We start from the raw sequence: 22120 nt of genomic DNA on the forward strand, positions 1-22120 counted from the left end.
TTGCAAGATGATTCTACGTGGTACACTTGTGAACATGTTTTAGTTGAGAACATATTTGTTTAAGTTGAATGACCTATTTGAATAGTCATATATGTATTTACAGTTACCTCTTATTTGGGGCAAGTAAAAAAGTATGCTGATTTAAATTCTTTGTTAATGTAAATAATAACATAGATGTTCTTAGAGGACTTGGGTTGGAAAACATTGTTATATCACAGTCTTCAAGTTTCATGCCAACCAGTGAAGATTATGGCAGCAGAAATGCCAGAGCTGAAAGAAACCTTGGAGGCTATCCAGTCCAATTTACTACTTTATTCACTTAACAAATATTTATTGGGCACTTACCATGTATGAGGAGAAGAACTGCAGTGAATCCGAGAGGGACAGCCTAGAGGGAGAAACAGATATTAAATCTACAGAAGAATTATAATTACGACAGGTTCTGTGAAGAAGTAAAGAGTGTATGAGACCATTAACAACAGGATGATGTTTCAATAAAATCATAAAGGTTCAGGAGAAATGAAGCAGGCAGAGCAGGGCTCAGGGTAGTAGGGGCAGGTGGTGGGAGAGAAGAGAGTGTGTGAGGTCCTTTGAGGGCACGTGTCTGGAGTAAAGAAAGACCTCAGTCCCCCACTCTGCAGATATCTGTACAGATCACCCGTGCTAGCTAATTTCAATCAGGATCCATCCAGAAACGGAGGCCCAGGAAGTGAATTAGCCTGACGTTGGTCACACATCCTAAGAGCAGCAGGGCCAAAGCCTCGGTCCATTCTTTCAAGAGCTCACACATTCACCATGTGCTGATGTAGTGCCCCGCGTTCAGACCCTGATCTGGGTGCTGGGGACCCTCCAGAGAACAGAACAGACAAAAGTCCTGCCTTGCAGAGCCTATATTCTGACATGGCGGAGACAGTCAATAAACAAACAAGTCAGTACAAGCACGCCAGTGCGAGAGAAGTGTTTTAGAGAAAAGTGATGAGGGAGGAGGTTGATGTTTTGTATGGATAACCTGGAGGGAGTTGGGACTAATCGGGTCTCTGGACCACACTGAGGGCTGTGTCCACCACTCCAGACTACTCACGGGTACTCAGGCTCGTTCTGCTCTCCCTGTGTTAAGAGCAGATTCAATGCCCTTAACTCTAATTATATGCTGTCAGACAAAACATTTTAATAGGAAACATAGTCTCCTAGGTATGATCCAGGAGGGATCTGCTAGAAGAAATCTCCTCCTATGAAGGCTGAAGGGCTTGGGGATTATAGAGCATCTCGTGGGTGTTTGGGGGTATGCCGCCATTTCCCAAAATGCAGCCATCTCTGGCTCTGGTAACGTCCAGAGTGGGACCTGTAATCAGAGGGAAGCTTTCACCCTGAGCCCACAGTGACCCCACCAAACACGGTTTCCTCCCTGTGCACAAGGACAACAGCTTCTCCCTCCTTAACTGCCTTTTCAGAATACCAGTCTTTACTCAAACACACTAAGACCACGCTTTTTCCTTTGGTATCTGAAAAACGTTTGTGAATAGGCACCAGCACGTGGATGTTGGTTTTCTGCTCAGTGATGATGTTTAAATTCCTATTGTGCTTCAGCAGCCTTTTGACTCTTCTGGGCAAACGGAAGAATTTGGGAAACAATCCAGCAAATAAAAACATTGAATTCAATCACCCCAGATGTCCTTTAGGTCATCCCTAAGGACCTAAAGTTGGCAAATGAACATTTCACAGCCCCTCTAATACCCGGCGTCCCTAAGTAATGGAACACGTAAGAATGCTTTGTAACCAAGATGGAGACTCCCAGCTCTGTGGAAGTACAGCACAAACTCAGCTGTGAGGGTGCCTGATCCTGGAAACCACCAAGGGCCCTGAAAGTGGGGCAATGAGAGGCCATAGGTGCACCACTTCCTCTCAGGTCCAGGGGAGAGCCAGGGGGTAGATTCCTGATCCCCAACATGCCAGCTCTTCCAAATGTTTCTCAACAAAGAAGGCTGCCCCATTACTGATGGCCTAGGAGCCTGCACTGGGAAGCCCTAAATCAACAGCATGAAAAGAAGACAGAGTCCCCCAGTCTCCCCACCGCCAATCCCCTCCACTCACCACACGTTTCCCTGCCTGTGGATTTGTGTAACAATGAGGTCCTCAGTAGGATAAGACATGGGCCACGGAGTGTTGCTGGGGAAGGCAGAATGGAGAAGGGGCAGAGAACAAAGAGGTAATTTTGGACTATGAGATAAACCAAGAGAGGATAGTCCCAGGTGAACAGACTAATGACCATGTGATTGAAAAGAACTGGATGGTGGGAAAGCAAAGTAGAGAGGAGGTTCCAAGGATGAAATCCACAAAGGCCTTCGGGAAGCCCCGCCTACTCATATCACAAAACACCAAGTCCTGGTGTTGTCTGTGCGCAGCAGAGGCACAATGGGTGCTTTGTGGAAGCAAACTGGCCATCACACAAATTGCTGTCTGAAACTGCCCATGCCTACAATGCCGAGGCAGGATCCGTTTAATGCAAAACAATGGTCAGGCAGTATGACTCATTCAGCTGAAGGGCTAGCTGTGTGGGTAAGGTTTTTAGACGGTAAGGAAAGTTTCCTGTGGTGAACTCTGAGCTGCTATTCAGACTTCTATTTGGCCTCTACCAACTTTCTTAATTGTATGGCACCCGGAAGGAACATAATCAGGCTTCGGCATCATTTCAACTTGGTTCATTGTAGTCTGTGTAGCTTGGGTTATCTGTCAAAGGTGTTTCTAGTAAACCATTCCAAGCAGTTAGTTTACATGTGTGTCCTATTTGATCTGATCTGGTAGTTACCCATTGTACTCAATGAAATTCTAGCATACCGTCCTAAAAAGGACATCCAGGAGAAAGAAACACAGCTTATTTCATTAAAATCAACATCTATTAGGGGCTAAGTTCACACTGGGCTTAATTAATAATCATCAAGCCCTTAAGTAGACAGTAATCATATACACGGCATCTATGTAAGTCTCAATAACGTTATATTGTATCCCAGAAATCTGTCGTTTTCTATGCACAAATATTGCATGATTTAATTCTGGTTATACACCTTTAGATTAAACTCATGCAATGCACTTGGGAATGACAAAACATGTTCAGGATGAAAACATTCTTTGAAAATACAGAAAATGTGCATATTAGTGACAATTTACTTACCTCCAAAATTTTATTACATTAAAGTCCTCTAGTCTATTCCGAATCATCTAATTTGCTGTTAGTACTATGTACAAAATTTTAAAAAGGAAATACACTGCTTTAAATTGATTTCTGGTTGTTCTCATTATATTTCAAAATAACAGTCAAATCAATCCACTTGGCTTCTTGCATTACTTAACGCTTTCCAGAAATTGTTTAATCCAGGAAAGAAGAATAGCCAGTTCACTGATGGCTTTGTAGATTCCTTTCTTTCCAATCTGTGGATAAAGTGGAAATATTAGAAGCAGAAATATTTCACATTTTAAAAAACAAAGCATTCAAAGACAAGAATTTGGAATACTTACCTCATAAAATTTTCTTTTCATCCTGGTAATGGATTTCATTTCTCTAGCTGATGAAACACAGGAAATCTAAGAAATCAGAAGTACATACAGAAAATATTGTTGAAAAAGGGCTAATAATACTCACTCTTCCATTCACTCAACCAACATTTTTTGAGCAGGTATAATGTGCTGGGCATGATATACACTGGCAAATATATAGTACCTTGTCTCTGTCCTCACAGAGCTTATAGTTTCATGGGGGAGAGAGATGATAAATAAGAAAACAAATGAAGAATTAGAATTTCCAAATTACAATTAAAGCTGTGTTTGTAATGCATAAATTCTATGCTAGGAATTTACAGCTGCTTTCAATTGGGTGGTCAGAGATGGTTCTTTCAAGGAATGACATTTAAATTAAGATCTGGAAAAGGAGAAGGAGCCAGCTATATGAGGAAGTGAAGCAAGAAAACAGGGGTTTGGGGAGGGTGCAAAGGAGAGAATAACTCAGGTAACCTGAGTGAAAAGTGTGCAAATGTCCTGAGGCAGGAAAGACCTAGTGCTTTCCAGAAACTGAAAGAAAGAAAGCATGGCTGGAGCAGGAGAGATATGGGAAGCATAGGAGATGTGAGAATGACAAGAAAAAAAATTATTTTTTGAAAAATCACCCTGGCTGTTATATACATTGCACAGTACAATATTCAGCTGTTGATTGCCAGGAGAAAGCACCAGGAAATTAATATTAGTTTCTAAATTACGAGGAGGAGCAAACTAATGTCTTGAGAAGATGGCTTGCACCTCGGCAGGGGGGGAACTGCCAGTCTCCTTTGAGGAGGTGAATTTTCAAACCCCATCTGAGCACAAGAATTGCTTAGGAGCCAAGTAGGAGGAAATTCTTCATCATCCTTTTTACTCCTCAAATTTCCATAAGGTTAAATAGAGAAAAGGGAAGGGAAGAAAAAGGTGAAAGTGTCTAATTTATCTACCTAGCTTTTACTCATAAAATACTAGCGCTGGAATTGACCAAGGACATCATATGGTTCAATTGTTCTCAATTTACATAAAAGGAAACCAAGGCCCAAGGTGTCCCAGGATGTCCTGACCTCGCGATGAAATAGTGTCGGTGCATCAATAAAGATAATACGTAATCAAAACTCGAGAAATGGAAGCAGCTAAATGACAACACCTATTAAAACAAATAAAACATGGCCAACATCAACCCACAGGTCCCTTTATACCAGAACACAGAGGAGAAGAGGGGACAGGGGAGGGGCAACGTTCAGGTCTTTCTCTTGTCAAGAGAAAATAACTGAAACGATTTGACAGTTATCTCCTGAATGCTGTTGCAGGGGCCTAAAGGTGGTGATGTTGTCATGACCCTGCCCAAATGGAGACTCTACCTTCAGGTCAGACCCCGCGTAGGAAGAGATTCTTCTTGTGAAAGGGGCTTTCATGATGAGGCACAGAAGAGCTGCAGACACAGAATATTCGGGTGAAGGTTTAGTCTGCAGGACTCACAAGTGCTGGACCTCCCTGTGATAAGAGCCGTGGATTTTTTTTTAACATCTTTATTGGAGTATAATTGCTTTACAATGGTGTGTTAGTTTCTGCTGTATAACGAAGTGAATTAGTTATATGTATACATGTATCCCCAGATCCCCTCCCTCTTGTGCCTCCCACCCTCCCTATCCCACCCCTCCAGGTGGTCACAAAGCACCGAGCTGATCTCCCTGTGCTATGTGGCTGCTTCCCACTAGCCATCCATTTCACATGTGGTAGTATATATATGTCCATGCCACTCTCTCATTTCGTCCCAGCTTCCCCTACCCCCGTCCCCGGGTCCTCAAGTCCATTCTCTACATCTGCATCTTTATTCCTGTCCTTCCCCTAGGTTCTTCAGAACCATTTTTTTTTAGATTCCATATATATGCGTTAGCATATGGTATTTGTTTTTCTCTTTCTGACTTTCTTAGCTCTGTACAACAGACTCTAGGTCCATCCGCCTCACTACAAATCACTCACTTTCGTTCCTTTTTATGAAGAGTCATGAATTAAGAGGACACTTCCTCCCACACCAGATCCTGTGAGGCAAAAACAATGCAGGCAGCCAGTGTCAGAGTATACTTTCAGAAGGAATTCATTCCTTCATTAAACAAGCATTCATGAAGTGCCTACTAAGTGTCCGATCGTGTGCTAGGCACTCAAGACATAACAACGAGCAAAACAGAGTTAGTAAATAGAATAGTGGTGGACAGGAAAATCAACAAAATACAAGATCCATATTAGAAGATAAAAAATCCAGCAGTTCCAGGAGCTTTCCTTTTTATCCCAATTCCCCTTCATGTGACGACAGAACTACTAAGAAGATTGTTAGATAAAAATAATAGCAGTCAACATGTATTTTGTTAGTGTTATGTATCAGGCACTGATCTGAAGGCTTTAGTGATATTAACTCATTCAGTCCTCACAACAACCCTCATTTTATAGATTAGGAAAGCGAAGCATAGAAGTTAAAATTCTGCCTATTTTCACATAGTAAGTGGCAGAGCTGAGACCTGAAGTATTCTGACTCCAGAGTCCAGGGGAAATGTTGGAAATGCCTCTAAAAGACTAAGCTGATTGGCAGAGAGAGACAGAGAGAGAGAGAGAGAGAGAGATTTCAACCTGAAAATGGACAATGTGATAATAAACAAAAGAAGAAATCCTCTATGCGTTTGTGTGTGTGCGTGTGTTTCCCTTTGTTCATTTGTTTTTCAGATTGGAACTGCAAAAGCAAATTCTAGAAATACCAAGTCTAGTTCCAACCAAGTAGAGTAGCTATGGAAAAAATTTAGAGAATTCTGCCCATTATATTTTAAATGGAGAGTTTGATTACATGCTAAATCCTTCTAGTCAGAAATTATCTAATATAAAAGTAATTGGCATGGACATATATACACTACCAAACGTAAGGTAGATAGCTAGTGGGGAGCAGCCGCATAGCACAGGGAGATCAGCTCGGTGCTTTGTGACTGCCTGGAGGGGTGGGATAGGGAGGGTGGGAGGGAGGGAGACACAAGAGGGAAGAGATATGGGAACATATGTATATGTACAACTGATTCACTTTGTTATAAAGCAGAAACTAACACACCATTGTAAAGCAATTATACTCCAACAAAGATGTAAAAAAAAAAAAAATCCTTATGGAGGAAAAAGGTTTATTTTAATAAACTGTCAAATACTAAAAAAAAAAAAGTAATTGGCCCAAATCTTGCAACTGGGAAAACAAAGAGGACTTCACAAAGAGAATCAATATTTGCTGATTCCAATACACTCGATCAAAGTTCTTAGATGCAAAGATCAATCACAAAGCACCAAATAAGCAAGTCACAGGGCACAATATCAAACATGCTTGTGTTGGGGTTTAAAGATTTCACACGGAAAATGGGATACCAAAGAAGTCAACCAAATTCTGGACGTTACAGAAGGTGAATATCATTAAGGCATTCCTGCTGACTAGGCCCTCTGCCCAGAGAACTTGGGTCTGCAGTGTCTCCCATAGCATGGTGGGAAGTACAAGAAAGGCTTCTGACTTCATCTAAGGTACAAGTTACCCCAAGAAGAGCAAGGAGAGTAGAAAAGGAGAAAAACAAGGTCGGGCAAAAAAACAAACAAACAAACAAAAAAATCAAAACAACAAAAAAAATCACTTAACAGTGCCAATATTGCCACCAGAGCTCCATGGGTTTATGGGATGCTTTCTAGCACCTTGGGCTCCATTTACTATAAATGACTCCTAGTAAAGATCTGATGCAAGAGGTTTTCATTTTCCTCACTTTTGTAAATATGTCTACAGACCCAGTAGGACAGCCTGATTTTACTGCTGTAATCTAGATTGCTTTGCTTGGAAGGAGGAATTTACGAAAGAATGATTTCCTTTACCTTATATTTCAGTGTATACAGTTCCATTGGCTGAAAGCAGAATGCACAACCAAAGGGCAGCAGTTTTATTCTAAGAACGGCTGAATGATTTGACAAACTCAACCAAAGCAGACACAATCTAGACTAGAGGCAATTTATTAGTAGGGCTGGAATAACCAGAGACAGGTTCAAAAAAAAAAAAAAAAGTGTGAGATAGTCATGGAATAAAAACACAAGGCAACAGGCTAATCATTCATCATTAAGTCAATACATTTTTATTGCATGCTTACTATACGCTAGGCATGAAATACTGTCTCTGCCCACATAGCAGAGATTTATTTAATTTATAAAAGTAACTTTCATGGTGAAAATTGCCTTGGGGCACAAGGGATGGCTCATAATCTACTGACAGTGAAGCAAAATTACAATACTAAGTGATAAATACTGTGATTTAAAACAAACAAACAAACTGCTCTGGCGACAGAGCAGAGGCAACCCAACTGTGGGATGCCAGAAGACTTCCAGAAGGAGAAAACAAGTGAGTTGCATCTTGAAGGGTGACTAAGATGGAGTGGGAGAAGCAGAAAGAAGGGACAAGTAGGCAGAGGAGGCACAATGTTCCAAGGCTGGAGAGAGCAGAGATGATTTACACACCCTTTGGGCCTCAGCTGAAATCCTCAGATTCAATTATCTATGATATGGTCCCCAACCTCATATGTCAATTATACCCCAACCCCAACCTTATATGTCAATTATACCTCAATTTAAAAAAAGAATGAATCCATGTAATTTTTCACATGAAATGGTAGAGCCCCATAATTTTGACAGAAAAGTTATATATCATTAACCAAGGAATGACTTTGTCAGAAAAGAGATTCTATAATATTATAATTAGAAAATATACTTACCAAGATTAAAACCAATGATTCATAAATGATCTCTTTATCTTTCAGTTAAAGTAATACTGTAAATAAAACTCTAACATTAGGCACTAAAAATGTATTCGATTGTTTAAGAGAACCACTCCATTGAAAATTGTTGAGAAAATGTAATTGGAAGAAAATTAGTGTTCTGTGTATGGAAAGCAATAAGAAAAGACAGTAACAATTTTACAGAACTACTACTTGTTAGGTGCTTTGATATATTACCTTACTTAATTCTTCTAACAACAAGATGAGATTATTGGTATTGTTGAAAACAGGTTTAGGACTTTGCACTTAATGAAAGAATAAAACAGAGTTTGTCACACTTCCTACTTCCGTTTATCAGTTCAATCAATTGCAATTTTTAAAATATTTGAAATTATAAGGCTAAATAATTGGCAGTGCTTCACAGCTTGATAAGCTAGTTGCAACTGAGGATACAAATTACTTATCAAACATCCTACAGGAATTGGAGACACAAATATTCTATTTGCCAAGACTTACCAGACTTTAAAATTAATTACATACAATTAATGTAAAGAAATGGAGCTCTTTAATTACCAATTACTATTCAGGCTCTTAAAATGTTAATTAAAGTAAATGATGAAATCTTGAAAGCTAATGTAATTTTTTTCAGTTTCAACTTTGATCACTAGCAATTAGGCCAATTATTTTATGAATTCAACTAAGCAACTATTAAGTTCCCTTTCAAGTCTGAGAGTATTGAGTTCTATAAGAATCTTTAAAATGTCTTCTAACATATACCAACTTTCCAAATACCATTAGGGCAAATACCGTGGTTAACAAAGATTAAAAATAAATATATTTATGTTATCCATAACATTTTTTTTAAAAAGTTATACACCTGAATTACCCAAATCAGACTAATTTTTTTAAAATTTTTCTTTTATATTGGAGTATAGTTGATTAACAATGTTGTGTTAGTTTCAGGTGTACAACAAAGGGATTCACTTATACATGTATCTATTCTTTTTCAAATTCTTTTCCCAATTAGGTTGTTATAGAATATTGAGCAGAGTTCCCTGTGCTATACAGGTTATCCATTTTATTCTTTTTTTTTTTTTCAGCATTTAAGCACAGATCTGTGTGACTTTATATATTTATTTTTTTGGCTGCACCCTGCCTGTGGCATGTGGGATCTTAGTTCCCAGATCAGGGATCGAACCTGTGCACCCTGCATTAGGAGTGTGGAAATATGTAATATTTTATTAGGTGCTGCAAAATTCTTAGAATGTTCTCAGAAACAATAAGATGACATTCAAATATAGTGGTACTGGGATTCCAGACCTTGGGGTCTATCACGAAAATCACTGTGGTTTTGTATCTTAAGAGTGGCTCGAAAAGATGCCAGTCTTAGTGGACCTATAAAGAAATCCCAAAGGCAGGTAGCTTATAGAATCAGAAAGACTTCTCAAAAATAAAAAATAATTTAAATCCATGAGTTAATAATGAAACTAAGAGAAAATAACAACTCATTGATCACCCTGGAAGAATGTTAGAAAATCAATTCCTTATATTCAAAAGTGGGAAATAAAGAAAAAGAATTACATGTTTATTCTGCCTGTCTTATATGATAAGTTCCTCAGGACAGCCAAATAGTAAGGGGTAAGTTCTCTTTACAGAATTATCCCCACTTATAAATAAAGTAGGCGTAATAGAATCTTAAAAGCATCATTTTTCAGTTTTATGAATTAATAGATCAAAACAATAATTATCAATGACTGCTAACATAGAAATAGAGGCCATATAGTGCATTCTAGAAGCTAAAAGAAAGATTGATCATGTTATGTAGGAAAAGGGAAAATATTAAAAAGACCAAATTCAGACTTCTAGAGATAAAAACTACAATGGCTAAGTTGAAAAATATACTGAATGGGACTAAAGCAGATTAGATACTACAGAATAAAAGGTTTATAAACTTGATGATGTAGCAATAGAAACTATCCACAATGAAACACAGAAAAACACAGAAAACAACACAGAATCAGAGAGCTGTGGGACAATTGCCAATGGCCTAATGTATATGAAATTAGAATTTCAAGAATAGAAGAGATAGAAGGAGGCACAGAAAAAATTTTTTTTCTGAAAAAGTAATGGCCCAAAACTTCCAAATTTGATGAAAACTATAAACTCACAGATGGAAGAATTTCAATTGACTCCAAGCACAAAAAGTATGAAGAAAACATACCAATGCACATTATCATTAAATTGCTTTAAACAAGTAATAAAGAGAAAATCTTTAAAAAGAAAGAAAGCCAGAAAAAAAAAAGATATGACATAAGAACAAAGATAAGAATGGGAGATTTCTTGTCAGAAACAAGCCTGGAGACAATGGAGCAACACCATTAAAGTATTGGAAAAAAACCCTATCAACCCCAAATTCTATATTCAGAACAAATACATTTAAAAAAGAAAGAGGAAATAAAGGCTTTTTTCTGCCATAAAAAACTGAATGTATTCATCACCAGTAGAACTGTACTACAAGATCTGTTAAAGGACAAATGCTGGAGAGGATGTGGAGAAAAGGGAACCCTCCTACACTGCTGGTGGGAATGTAAATTGGTGCAGCCACTACAGAGAACAGTATGGAGGTTCCTCAAAAAACTAAAAATAGAGTTACCATACGATCCAGCAATCCCATTCCTGGGCATATATCTGGAGAAAACTCTAATTTGAAAAGCTACATGCACCCCTATGTTCATAGCAGCACTATTCACAATAACCAAGACATGGAAACAATCCATTTTTTTTTAATGGGCGAAATATTTGAACAGACGCTTCACCAAAGACAATATATAGATGGTAAATAGGTAAATCAAGAGATGGTCAACCTCATTAATGATTGCGGAAGTGCAAATTGAAAACACAATGTAATACCACTACACTCCAGCTAGACTGGCTAACATTTTTAAACACTGACCATATGAAGTGATAGCAAGGATACTGAGCAATTTTAACTCCCACACACTACTGGTAGAAATGTAAAATGATTCAACCACTTTGGAAAACAGTTTAGCTGTTTCTTACATAGTTAAACCTACACCTAACCTATGATCCAGCCATTCCACTCCTAGGTGTTCACCCAAGAGAAATGAAAATATCTCTTCAAACAAAGACTTGTATATAAATATTAATAGCAGCTTTATTTGTGATAGTGAAAAACTGGGGAAAAAAAACTAAATAGACATCAATAGATGAATAGATAAATTGTGGTATATCATTACAATGGAATACTACTTGGCAGTGAAAAGGGAGAAGTAATTGATACACTCAATAACATTAATGAATCTCAAAATAATTATGCTGGGTGGAAGAAGTCAGACATTAAAGAGTATAACACATACATAGATTTTCCTCAATTTACGATTGGGTTAAGTCCCGATAAACTTATTGTTAGTTGAAAATATTGTAAGTCAAAAATGCATTTAATACTCCTAACCTTCCAAACATCATAGCTTAGCTTAGCCTACCTTAAAAGTGTTCAGATGGGCTTCCCTGGTGGCACAGTGGTTGAGAGTCCACCTGCCTATGCAGGGGATACGGGTTCGTGCCCCGGTCCGGGAGGATCCCACATGCCGTGGAGCGGCTGGGCCCGTGAGCCATGGCTGCTGAGCCTGCACGGCCAGAGCCTGTGCTCCGCAATGGGAGAGGCCACAGCAGTGAGAGGCCTGCGTACAGCAAAAAAAAAAAAAAGTATCACCAAAAATAAAACATCCACATAGAATCAGAGTATTTTAAAAATACTATATACAATTTATAAAGAGGCTGTAGTAATCCTTACTCCTTAATATTTTCTTCAATTATTAAGATACAAAATAAATAATTGTTGGATTCTCTAAGTTATAGAAAGCAATTTGTATCATAGATTTTGCTGTTTTTTGCTATTTACAAGTTTTTTTGGGGGGGGCGGTTTTCAGAAGAGGAAACACCAATGCTTATGGCGGGCATAAATTCAAATCCCAAGTGAACACATTAAACAAATTACTATATGCCAAAATTCTGTATGTAACTTAACTGTCTAGAGCTCTGGAAGCAACATCATAAATGCAACACTGGTTTTTTAATCAACCCCTCAGAATCCTATTTATCCTAAAGCCTCACATAACCAAAGCATTATTCTAGAATTCTCGGTCTTGGAAACAGGGCCTGGGCCATTTCCTCCTGTTTCCAGATCATGGAAGAAGCCTTGGACCAGTTTTGAAACGTGTCGATGTTGTGCACAAATAGAACCTGCAGAACTCGGGGCCCCTCTCAAAGTCCCTCCTTCTTGAAAACTTACCTGCTCCATCCAGACTCTAGTATTTCTGCTCTGAAACCCCAGGGCTTTGTTAGCACTAATATTATGGTGCTTTTCCTTTCTTCCTCTTATAATTGTTTGTGAAGTTACCTTGCCATCCCCTTCCTTCTGCCTAGAACCCTCCTACCAACACACACACACACACACACACACACACACACACAGTGCAGAACTCCTAGAGGGTAAAGTCTCATTTTTCCCACAATACCCCAAATAGCAAGGGCAACAGGGGAAATACAAAAAGTGTTAATTATTTTCTATGTATTGGCTGTTTCTATATTGACTATATTTAGTGTCCCTTTTTTTTTTTTTTGCGGTACGCGGGCCTCTCACTGTTGTGGCCTCTCCCGTTGCGGAGCACAGGCTCCGGACGCGCAGGGTCAGCGGCTATGGCTCACGGGCCCAGCCGCTCCGCGGCATGTGGGATCTTCCCAGACCAGGGCGCGAACCCGTGTCCCCTGAATCGGCAGGTGGACTTTCAACCGCTGCGCCACCAGGGAAACCCTAGTGTCCCTTTTTGACTAAGAAAATATCACATCTCAGAACAGTCCAACCAGAGCAGCAGAGAGAGGGAAGATGAGCAACATTCTCATGAATATTTTCTTCATCATTAATCGTTTTAAAATATTTTCCTCATTAGTGTTTTCTTATTAAGATGTTCTTTTTCAAAAACTCTTCATGGACACATCTTTCAAATTATTTCATAAGTTATTTTTTCCTGACATATTGTTTATGGAAACATGCTTCATGAATATAAATATATTCAATGACTATATTCATTTTTTTAAAGAACAGTTAATTAGATATAAAGTTGTTAACTAGGCAACTAAAAGGGTAAAGAGAGACATCATAGAGGCAGTAACTGCACGAAGCAGTTACCATCTCCAGGATGGAGGGAACAAAGGGAAGAGGTTGAAAAAAAAAAATGGAAATGACAGCCACTGCTGAGAGCGACCTGTTTGCCTTTTGCGGTGCAGTCATTCTTGACTCAGAATCAGCACATCTAGGGGGGTGTCTGCATCCAGTAAAAAATGAGATGACCCAGATTGGGTTATAGATGCTATTTCTGGTTTTATTTTTATTTTTCAACTCCAAATTCTATAGACCAAGACATGGATTTAGTCTCGGAATCCATTCCTAGAAAGTCCACCCAAGTTTCAGATGGTTAGAGAAACAGTATGCGAGAGGAGAGCTTTAAAGCAACCAGTAGAACCACTGGGAAGGGGGAGAAAAGTTTTCTGTAACTTGCAAAGCTTTGATTCATTGCCATATTCAAGAATTAATTATAGCCTGAGGTCCCTGGAATGAAGAGAGAAAAGAGAAACAATATGACAGTTACACATCTGGTGGAAGGCACAGCTGCTTCTGCTTAGGAAAGCTGCCTGGATCCCTGTCTCCCCAAATTAAAGCAAGTGGTCAAAAAAGAAGAAAAGAAAATATCACATGTAAATTAATGTCACCTACTTCACATTTTATAACTTCTCCCTCCTAAACTCCGCCCCAACCACTAATTTAGAATTCCACACAGAGTAAATGCTCGGTTAATTTATATTAAACAGATACAAGCTTCTGTGGCCAAAAATATAAACTTATAATTGGCAGAAAGATTAAATGCAAGGCCTATTATTAAAATTAAACCTATTTCCCTAAAGCAATGTCTGTGGAGACTTTCTAAAGCTCAGGCTAATCCTAGACTTCTTTTTTTACAGTTTCACAGAGGTGGTTGGTTTACTTCAGCACATAAATGCCTTAGCTTGTGAGACAAAGTAACTGAAGCTAACAAGGGTTGTCTTGGAGTGGGAGAACGTAGGAAGGAAAGCCCAGTTAGGTGGCGCTGGGGGTGGTTGTGCTCATATTTGGCCGCAAGGGGGAGCCAGCCGCTTTGGAAAGCCTCCACGACCAGCCTGGGATGTACCGCCTGCTCCCATCGCGCTGTGGTCCAAGGCACTGAAAAAAGCATCTCTTGACAGATTAAGGTCCCTTCAGGAAATAATTTCTCCCAAAACAAATCAAGGAAAACCAGAGTTCCTAGATAGCTCTATGTCTTCTAAGTTTTTCATCTAGAACATTGCTTGGTTTAGGTTATAACTATTATGTGTTTTCTAGCTATTTGAACTGAAGAACCAAATCAATGGTCAAAACAGACATGGCTTTTGTTGGTTCCAGGTGTCCAGATATATTGTACTGTATCAGGCAAGGATTTCTAGCGCCTTGTCATCATTACCAAAGTTCATTTAGAATAATATTACATTAAATTGTATGGCTAGTGCAAGAGACAGCACCTGCACAGAGGAACGAAGGACACTAGCAAAAAGAAAAACAGAAGGTGCTTTAGAAAGTGGGAGGATGGGGTCTCTGAAGACAATCCTCGTCTCCAGATACTGAAACAAGACCAGCTCACTGTTCCTTAGGAAGACTCCATTTTGGCCTACAGTGACTGCCATAGGTCTCATTATTTACCCCAATATCAAGTCCTTCAATGGATTATTCTCCTCTTCAAGTCTTTTCATGGTAAAAACTCTTACTGGGGATGATAATGACCTAATCAGCTGGTGGTAAAATGAAATATAAAATTACATAATCGTTCAACTTAAATAAAGAGACTATACTGATTTGGGTACCGGGAGCCTGCTGAGCTCCTAGGCCGGTTCCCTGCCCTCCAAAGCTCCCTCCAGGCCACGTGGGTCCTTGAGGGCGTAGGAGGGAGGCCAGGGAGATCCTGGAGAGGCAGGCGGGAAGAGCCCTCCGGGAGGAGCGGGAGGGGGAGTCTGCTGAGCTCCCAGGACAGTCCCCTGCCCTACAAAGCCCCCTCCAGGCTGCACTAGTCCTGGGGGCATAGGAGGGAGGCCAGGGAGATCAGGAGAGGCAGGCGGGAGGGGCCCTCCCAGACCAGAGGAGCAGGAGAGGAGAGGAAGGTGTTTGCCCCACCCACTCGAGCCCAGGAAGCCTGCTGGGCTCCCAGGTGAGGTCCCCTGCCCTCTGAGACCAGGGCTGGGGGGCACGCCTGGGCCCCTTCTGTTCCTTGAGCCTAAGCCCCACCCTGCACATCCCCCAGGTCCTTTTCCAGCCCTGTGGGTCCTGAGCATTGGCCCCGCCCACCACCCAAACCTCACCCTTGCTTAGGCCCCGCCCTCCACAGCCAAGGCCTTCCCCCCCCTTTTTTTCTTTTCCCTCCTACTCTTTTTTACTATTGTGGTACTGATGTACCTTCCAGTTGTTGATTCATCTATATTTTTATTTTTATACTCTTTCTAACATATAACATTAGTTTTCTAGTCTAATTTTATTTTTTACTTTGTTATTGTTCTTTTTCTTTTTTTTCACACCCCACGCAGCTTGTGGGATCTTGGTTCATGAGCCAGGGTGGGGCCCAAGCTCCTGTGATGGGAGCTCCAAGTCCGAACCACTGGACTAACAGAGAACCTCAGGCCACATTAGAAATGCTACTGTGCAGTAGCAATACTCATATCAGATAAAATAGACTTTAAAATAAAGACTGTTACAAGAGATAAGGAGGGAAACTACATAATGATCAAAGGATCAACCCAAGAAGAAGATATAACAATTATAAATGCTTATGCACCCAATACAGGAGCACCTCAATACATAAGGCAAATGCTAACAACCATGAAAGGAGAAATCAACAGTAACACATTAATAATAGGGGACTTTAACACCCCACTTACACCGATGGAAAGATCATTCAAACAGAAGATAAATAAGGAAACACAAACTTTAAATGACACAACAGACCAGATAGATCTAATTGATATTTACAGAACATTCCAACCAAAAGTGCAGATAGCCATGGCAATCAGAGAAGAAAAAGAAACAAAAGGAATACAAATTGGAAAAGAAGAAGTAAAACTGTCACTGTTTGCTGATGACATGATACTATACATAGAAAATCCTAAAGATGCCACCAGAAAACTACTAGAACTAGTCAATGAATTTGGTAAGGTTGCAGGATACAAAATTAATGCACAGAAATCTCTGGCATTCCTACACACTAACAATGAAAAATCAGAAAGAGAAATTAAGGAAACACTCCCATTTACCACTGCATCAAAAAGAATAAAATACCTAGGAGTAAACCTGGCTAAGGAGGTGAAAGACTTGTACTCAGAAAACTATAAAACACTGCTGAAAGAAATCAAAGATGACATAGACAGATGGAGAAATATACCATGTTCTTGGATTGGAAGAATCAATATTGTGAAAATGACTATACTACCCAAAGCAATCTACAGATTAAATGCAATCCCTATCAAACTACCAATGGCATTCTTCACAGAATTAGAACAAAAAATTTTACAATTTGTATGGAAACACAAAAGACCCCAAATAGCCAAAGCAATCTTGAGAAAGAAAAACGGAGTTGGAGGAATCAGGCTCCCCGACTTCAAACTATACCATAAAGCTGCAGTAATCAAGACAGTATGGTACTGGCACAAAAACAGAAATACAGATCAATGGTACAGGATAGAATGCCCAGGGACAAACCTACGCATATATGGTCACCTTATCTTTGATAAAGGAGGCAAGAGTATACAATGGAGAAAAGACAGCCTCTTCAAAAAGTGGTGCTGGGAAAACTGTACAGCTACATGTAAAAGAATGAAATTAGAACACTACCTAACACCATACACAAAAATAAACTCCAAATGGATTTAAAACTTAAATGTAAGACCAGACACTGTAAAACTCTAAACATAGGAAAACATAAGAAGAACACTCTTTGACATAAACCACAGTAAGATCTTTTTTGACCCACCTCCTAGAGTAACAGAAATAAAAACAAAAATAAACAAATGGGACTGAATTAAACTTAAAAGCTTTTGCACAGCAAAGGAAACCCTAAACAAGACAAAATGACAGTCCTCAGAATAGGAGAAAAGATTTGCCAATGAAACAACAGACAAAGGATTAATCTCCAAAATATACAAACAGCTCATGGAGCTCAATATCAAAAAAACAAACAATCCAGTTTAAAAATGGGTGGAAGACCTAAACAGACATTTCACCAAGGAAGACATACAGATGGCCAAGAGGCACATGAAAAGATGCTCAACATCACTAATTATTAGAGAAATGCAAATCAAAACTGCAATGAGGTATCACCTCACGCCAGTCAGAATGGCCATTATCAAAAAATTTAGAAACAATAAGTGCTGGAGAGGGTGTGGTGAAAAGGGAACCCTCCTGCACTGTTGGTGGGAATGTAAATTGATACAGCCACTATGGAGAACAGTATGGAGGTTCCTTAAAAAACTGAAAATAGAACTACCAAATGACCCAGCAATCTCACTACTGGACATATACCCTGAGAAAACCATAATTCAAAAAGAGTCATGTGGGGCTTTCCTGGTGGCGCAGTGGTTGAGAGTCTGCCTGCCGATGCAGGGGACATGGGTTCGTGCCCCGGTCCGGGAAGATCCCACATGCCACGGAGCGGCTGGGCCCAGAGCCATGGCCACTGAGCCTGCACGTCTGGAGCCTGTGCTCCACAACGGGAGAAGCCACAATGGTGAGAGGCCTGCGTACCACAAAAAAAACCCAAAAAACAAATAAAAAGAGTCATGTACCACAATGTTCATTGCAGTACTATTTACAATAGCCAGGACATGGAACCAACCTAAATGTCCACTGACAGATGAATGGATAAAGAAGATGTGGCACATATATACAATGGAATATTACTCAGCCATAAAAAGAAACAAAATTGAGTTATTTGTAGTGAGGTGGATGGACCTAGAATCTGTCATACAGAGTGAAGTAAGTCAGAAAGAGAAAAATACCGTATGCTAACGCATATATATGGAATCTAAAAAGAAAAAAAATGGTAGTGATGAACCTAGTTGCAGGGCAGGAATAAAGAGGTAGACATAGAGAATGGACTTGAGGACATGGGGTGGGACGGTGAAGCTGGGGCGAAGTGAGAGTAGCATCAACATATATACACTACCAAATGCCAAATGTAAAATAGCTGGCTGGTGGGAAGCAGCCGCATAGCGAAGGGAGATCAGCTCAGTGTTTTGTGATGACCTAGAGGGGTGGGATAGGGAGGGTGGGAGTGAGGCTCAAGAGGGAGCGGATATGGGGACGTGTGTATGCATATGGCTGATTCGCTTTGTTGTGCAATAGAAACTAACACAGTACTGTGAAGCAATTATACTGCGATAGAGATCTATTAAAACAAAAGAGAGACTATACTATTCACTGTCTTAATAAGATGACCTTATAAGTTAAGTATAGAATACACCAAAGATAAGTGGTGACCTTTCCATTATTTCGGGCAAGGGAACTGGCCCAGAGCATTCTCTCCGTGTTCTGCCAAGAGGTACCAGTTTGTAATTTTTATGCTTGTTATTTTAATGGAATAGGAGAGTTCATGGAAAACTATGCGACCCAAGTCCCAAACAAGGACATGACTTAAACACAGACTAACCAAAGAGAACATAAATTTGTTGAATTTTTTTACCTAACTGAGCAGCTCACCCTCACAAAAATGCCTCTGCACTATAGACTGGAATTTGGGTTACTGAGTACTTTCATGGACCACAAGAAAATGATGCCCTAACTCTTAAAAACTAAAACTCCACTCGCAACTGCCCAGAGTTCAAGTTCCTGTAGCCCTGATGCCCAAGGGTAGAAAGCTCGTTTCCTTCTGGCAACCCCAGGACTGTGATAGTCATCAGCAGGCCACAGCCCAGTTTGTACCACCTTCAAGTACAACCACAGGAGGCTTGAGAAAGCATACTTGGAGCCCAAACAATGTCACAGAAAAGATTCAACACTTCCCACAAGCAAGCCAACTAATACTGCACAGACACTGGCCTGGTTGTTTTGCTTTGTTTTGTTTTTCTGTACCAATCTTTAATATTGTGGATGCTTTTACAGAAAAGTGTGTTCACTTTTACCTTCTTAATTAATTCCCCATTGCTTAGGGTGACAGCAACCACACTGCAGCATCAAATAATTTAGGTACCAAAGGAGACACATTTCTTTTTTTCATTTTGTTTTGATTGAGACTTTGCCTTATACAGGGTACAACTCTAAAAACTTATATGAAAATAAGATTAAAAAATCAATCTAAAAGCTCTTATCAATATGGGAAAGAGAGGAGGTGACAGGAAGAGAGAAGAAAAGAAAGACAGAGGGAGGAAGGAAGGAAGGGAGGAGAAAGAAAGAAAGAAAGAAAGAGAGAAAGAAAGAAAGAAAGAAAGAAAGAAAGAAAGAAAGAAAGAAAGAAAGAAAGAAAGAGAAAGAAAGAGAAAGAGAGAAAGAAAATATCCTAGAATAGCATTTGGCACATAGTTGGTGCTTAAGAAATATCTGTTAAATGAATGAATGAATGAATTAGTTAGGAGTCACATAAAGAAAGAATGATTTGAAAAACAGATATTCATTTGAGAAGCACCTCCTGTCACTTAAGCTCTCTTCAACATGTTTTCTGTGCCATTCCTTAAGAAATAATACATAGTGGCATTACAAGTTATACAGTTATTTGATACAGTTTCCCTGGTGATGGACTCTCCATTTGGACTACAAGCCAACAATTAGAAAACCCCTTTACCCACTCTTTGAGTAAAGACAACTTCCTACATGCTGTTTTCTGGATAGATGTCTAGGATCAAATTCACCTTATTTGCTATGCATACTTGCACAGTGGCTCAATTTCTGCCTAAGGCTGTGAAAGTCTTCCACAAAGTGTATTTCCTTGCAAACTTGTAATTGGAGTTGACCAAAAACATCTTCCATGAAAAAGGACAGTAGTTGTTCTTGAAGTCTGCAGTTTTTCTATAAATAAGATAGAATAAATTGCATAAGGTAAACTATGAGTAGCTTTCGTAAAATGACACTGAAGCATCCCCCGATTATTACTTCATGACCATCTGGAAAAAATAAAATGCAAGGAAATAAAAGCATCCAACAAGTAGAAACGTGACAAAGAAAAAGACCCTCTGGCTTACCATAAATAGCTTTTTTGTTTTCTTTTTTAATAACTGTACTTTTTTTACGCGATCTTCCTACAATAAAACAAAGAGAAATAAGATTTATCCAGAATTTCAAACGTCCCTTTGGTCATCATTCTAAGCAGAGCCTAATACTTACTGGAATTGTTGCTTTGAGCCTTGCTGCCTTGACATAGAGCTTATCAACAGCTTGGGACAGTGTTCCCCTTGGGTAGCAACTTGCGGCGAAGGAAGATTGCTTGTGCTTGGCAATGGCAAGAGACAGAGTGACAAATAGCAACCCAGACCTCAAAATGCAATTCATCCACATTTCCCTCCACCCTACTCTGGGCTCATGTCACTCACGGAAGCCAGACAGTTACTCGTGTTGGTTAGATGACAGGATAACCTAGTTACTTTAGCCCTCAAGGTTGCCCCTCCAATGAGATGCTGTGAAAGATAACTTACAGTTTAGAGAGAGGAAGATCACTTCAGTTGTTCTATTTTCTTAGAGCTTGCTTCATAATCGAAAAACGCTGACCACATCATCTGTGATCTTAAGTAAAAGCACAAATTTACCAGTAAGGTTGGGGCCCTGTTTCCAAAAAGAATTCAGAACCTCCGCTGCACTTCACAACAGATTTCAGTATTTTAAAAGTCATGTCATGCTAGTAAAAGAACTTGTTCTCCAGGATGCCATGTGATTTTTTTTTTTTTAATATGAAAAAAATCTCCTTTTCTAACAAGTAGCCCAGGAAAATTTGACCAAAAGATAGAATAAGCAGCCCTGGGAAACCTGCTCATGACCTCAAATGGGTTTGACATTTATCCTTTGCCAGATCCTTCACCTGCCCCCCTCTTCCCTCAGAAGCCATCGTTCTGCAGCCTGGCATCAAGACCCAAGTCCTCAAGAATTTTTCCAGCTCAGAAATTGCAACCCCCCCCAACATATTCAAGACTTTTTTGAACCTGGACCCGGGATTAAGACCTACAATTTAATAGGTTCTCTATTATCTCTGTCCAAGCTGACCACCCACACTTTTCTTTTAACTCTAGACTTCCAGGAGAGTGCCAACTCCTTACCTTTTCATCTTTGAATTCTCAGTGCCTACCACGATGCCTCATGTAAAGAAGCATATTCAGCACTAGATGATTGTACTTCCCTTCCCACATCATGAGATGCTACTATAACTGCTTTGTTTTTTCATTTATTCCATTAACAAATTTTTATCAAGGATCTGTCTACAAAGAACAGTGCTTGGTACCAGGGGACTACATACGAAAGCAGGACTCCCATCCTCAGCTCTGTCCCAATTCTTCCCATGGTGATAAATATGGTTCCTTTCGTGTAGCATCCCCAGGATAAGACGTGGACACAGCTCAGGATCATACACTGAGAAGCAGAGCTAAGTCACCAAAGCCCGGAATGAATGGAGCCAACATCATCCCAGGCAAGTTAACATGAGGACTCTGGTTGTGAGTAAGTGATTCATCAAAACTAGGCAGCGTCAATAAAGCATCAGAACCCAAGACTG

At 39.8% G+C, this 22120-nt stretch overlaps 1 protein-coding gene across 1 annotated transcript; it reads right to left on the reverse strand.

Annotated features, from left to right (window-relative positions):
* Nucleotides 1–3027: 3027 nt before the first annotated feature.
* IL26 (interleukin 26) lies at nucleotides 3028–20951 on the reverse strand. The gene is made up of 5 exons (XM_029206524.1): nucleotides 20746–20951; nucleotides 20604–20660; nucleotides 20296–20430; nucleotides 3514–3579; nucleotides 3028–3426 (listed from the first exon to the last, which is right to left on the reverse strand). Exons 1-5 carry the CDS (start codon nucleotides 20914–20916, stop codon nucleotides 3340–3342), a joined length of 516 nt encoding a protein of 171 aa, XP_029062357.1. The 5' UTR covers nucleotides 20917–20951; the 3' UTR covers nucleotides 3028–3339.
* Nucleotides 20952–22120: the final 1169 nt, after the last annotated feature.

The sequence above is a fragment of the Monodon monoceros genome, unplaced genomic scaffold, assembly GCF_005190385.1.
Source record: "Monodon monoceros isolate NGI ecotype Baffin Bay Population unplaced genomic scaffold, NGI_Narwhal_1 Super_Scaffold_6, whole genome shotgun sequence".
NCBI classification, from domain to species: domain Eukaryota; kingdom Metazoa; phylum Chordata; class Mammalia; order Artiodactyla; family Monodontidae; genus Monodon; species Monodon monoceros.

Excerpts from the sequence above, each read along its gene's own strand:
- IL26 (XM_029206524.1), bottom strand. The coding sequence starts at position 20,916 with ATGTGGATGAATTGCATTTTGAGGTCTGGGTTGCTATTTGTCACTCTG. Across the intron at positions 20,661-20,745 it reads GGCTCAAAGCAACAATTCCA|GAAGATCGCGTAAAAAAAGT; the intron begins GTAAGTATTAGG and ends GTTTTATTGTAG. Across the intron at positions 3,427-3,513 it reads TGAAAAGAAAATTTTATGAG|ATTGGAAAGAAAGGAATCTA; the intron begins GTAAGTATTCCA and ends CTTTATCCACAG.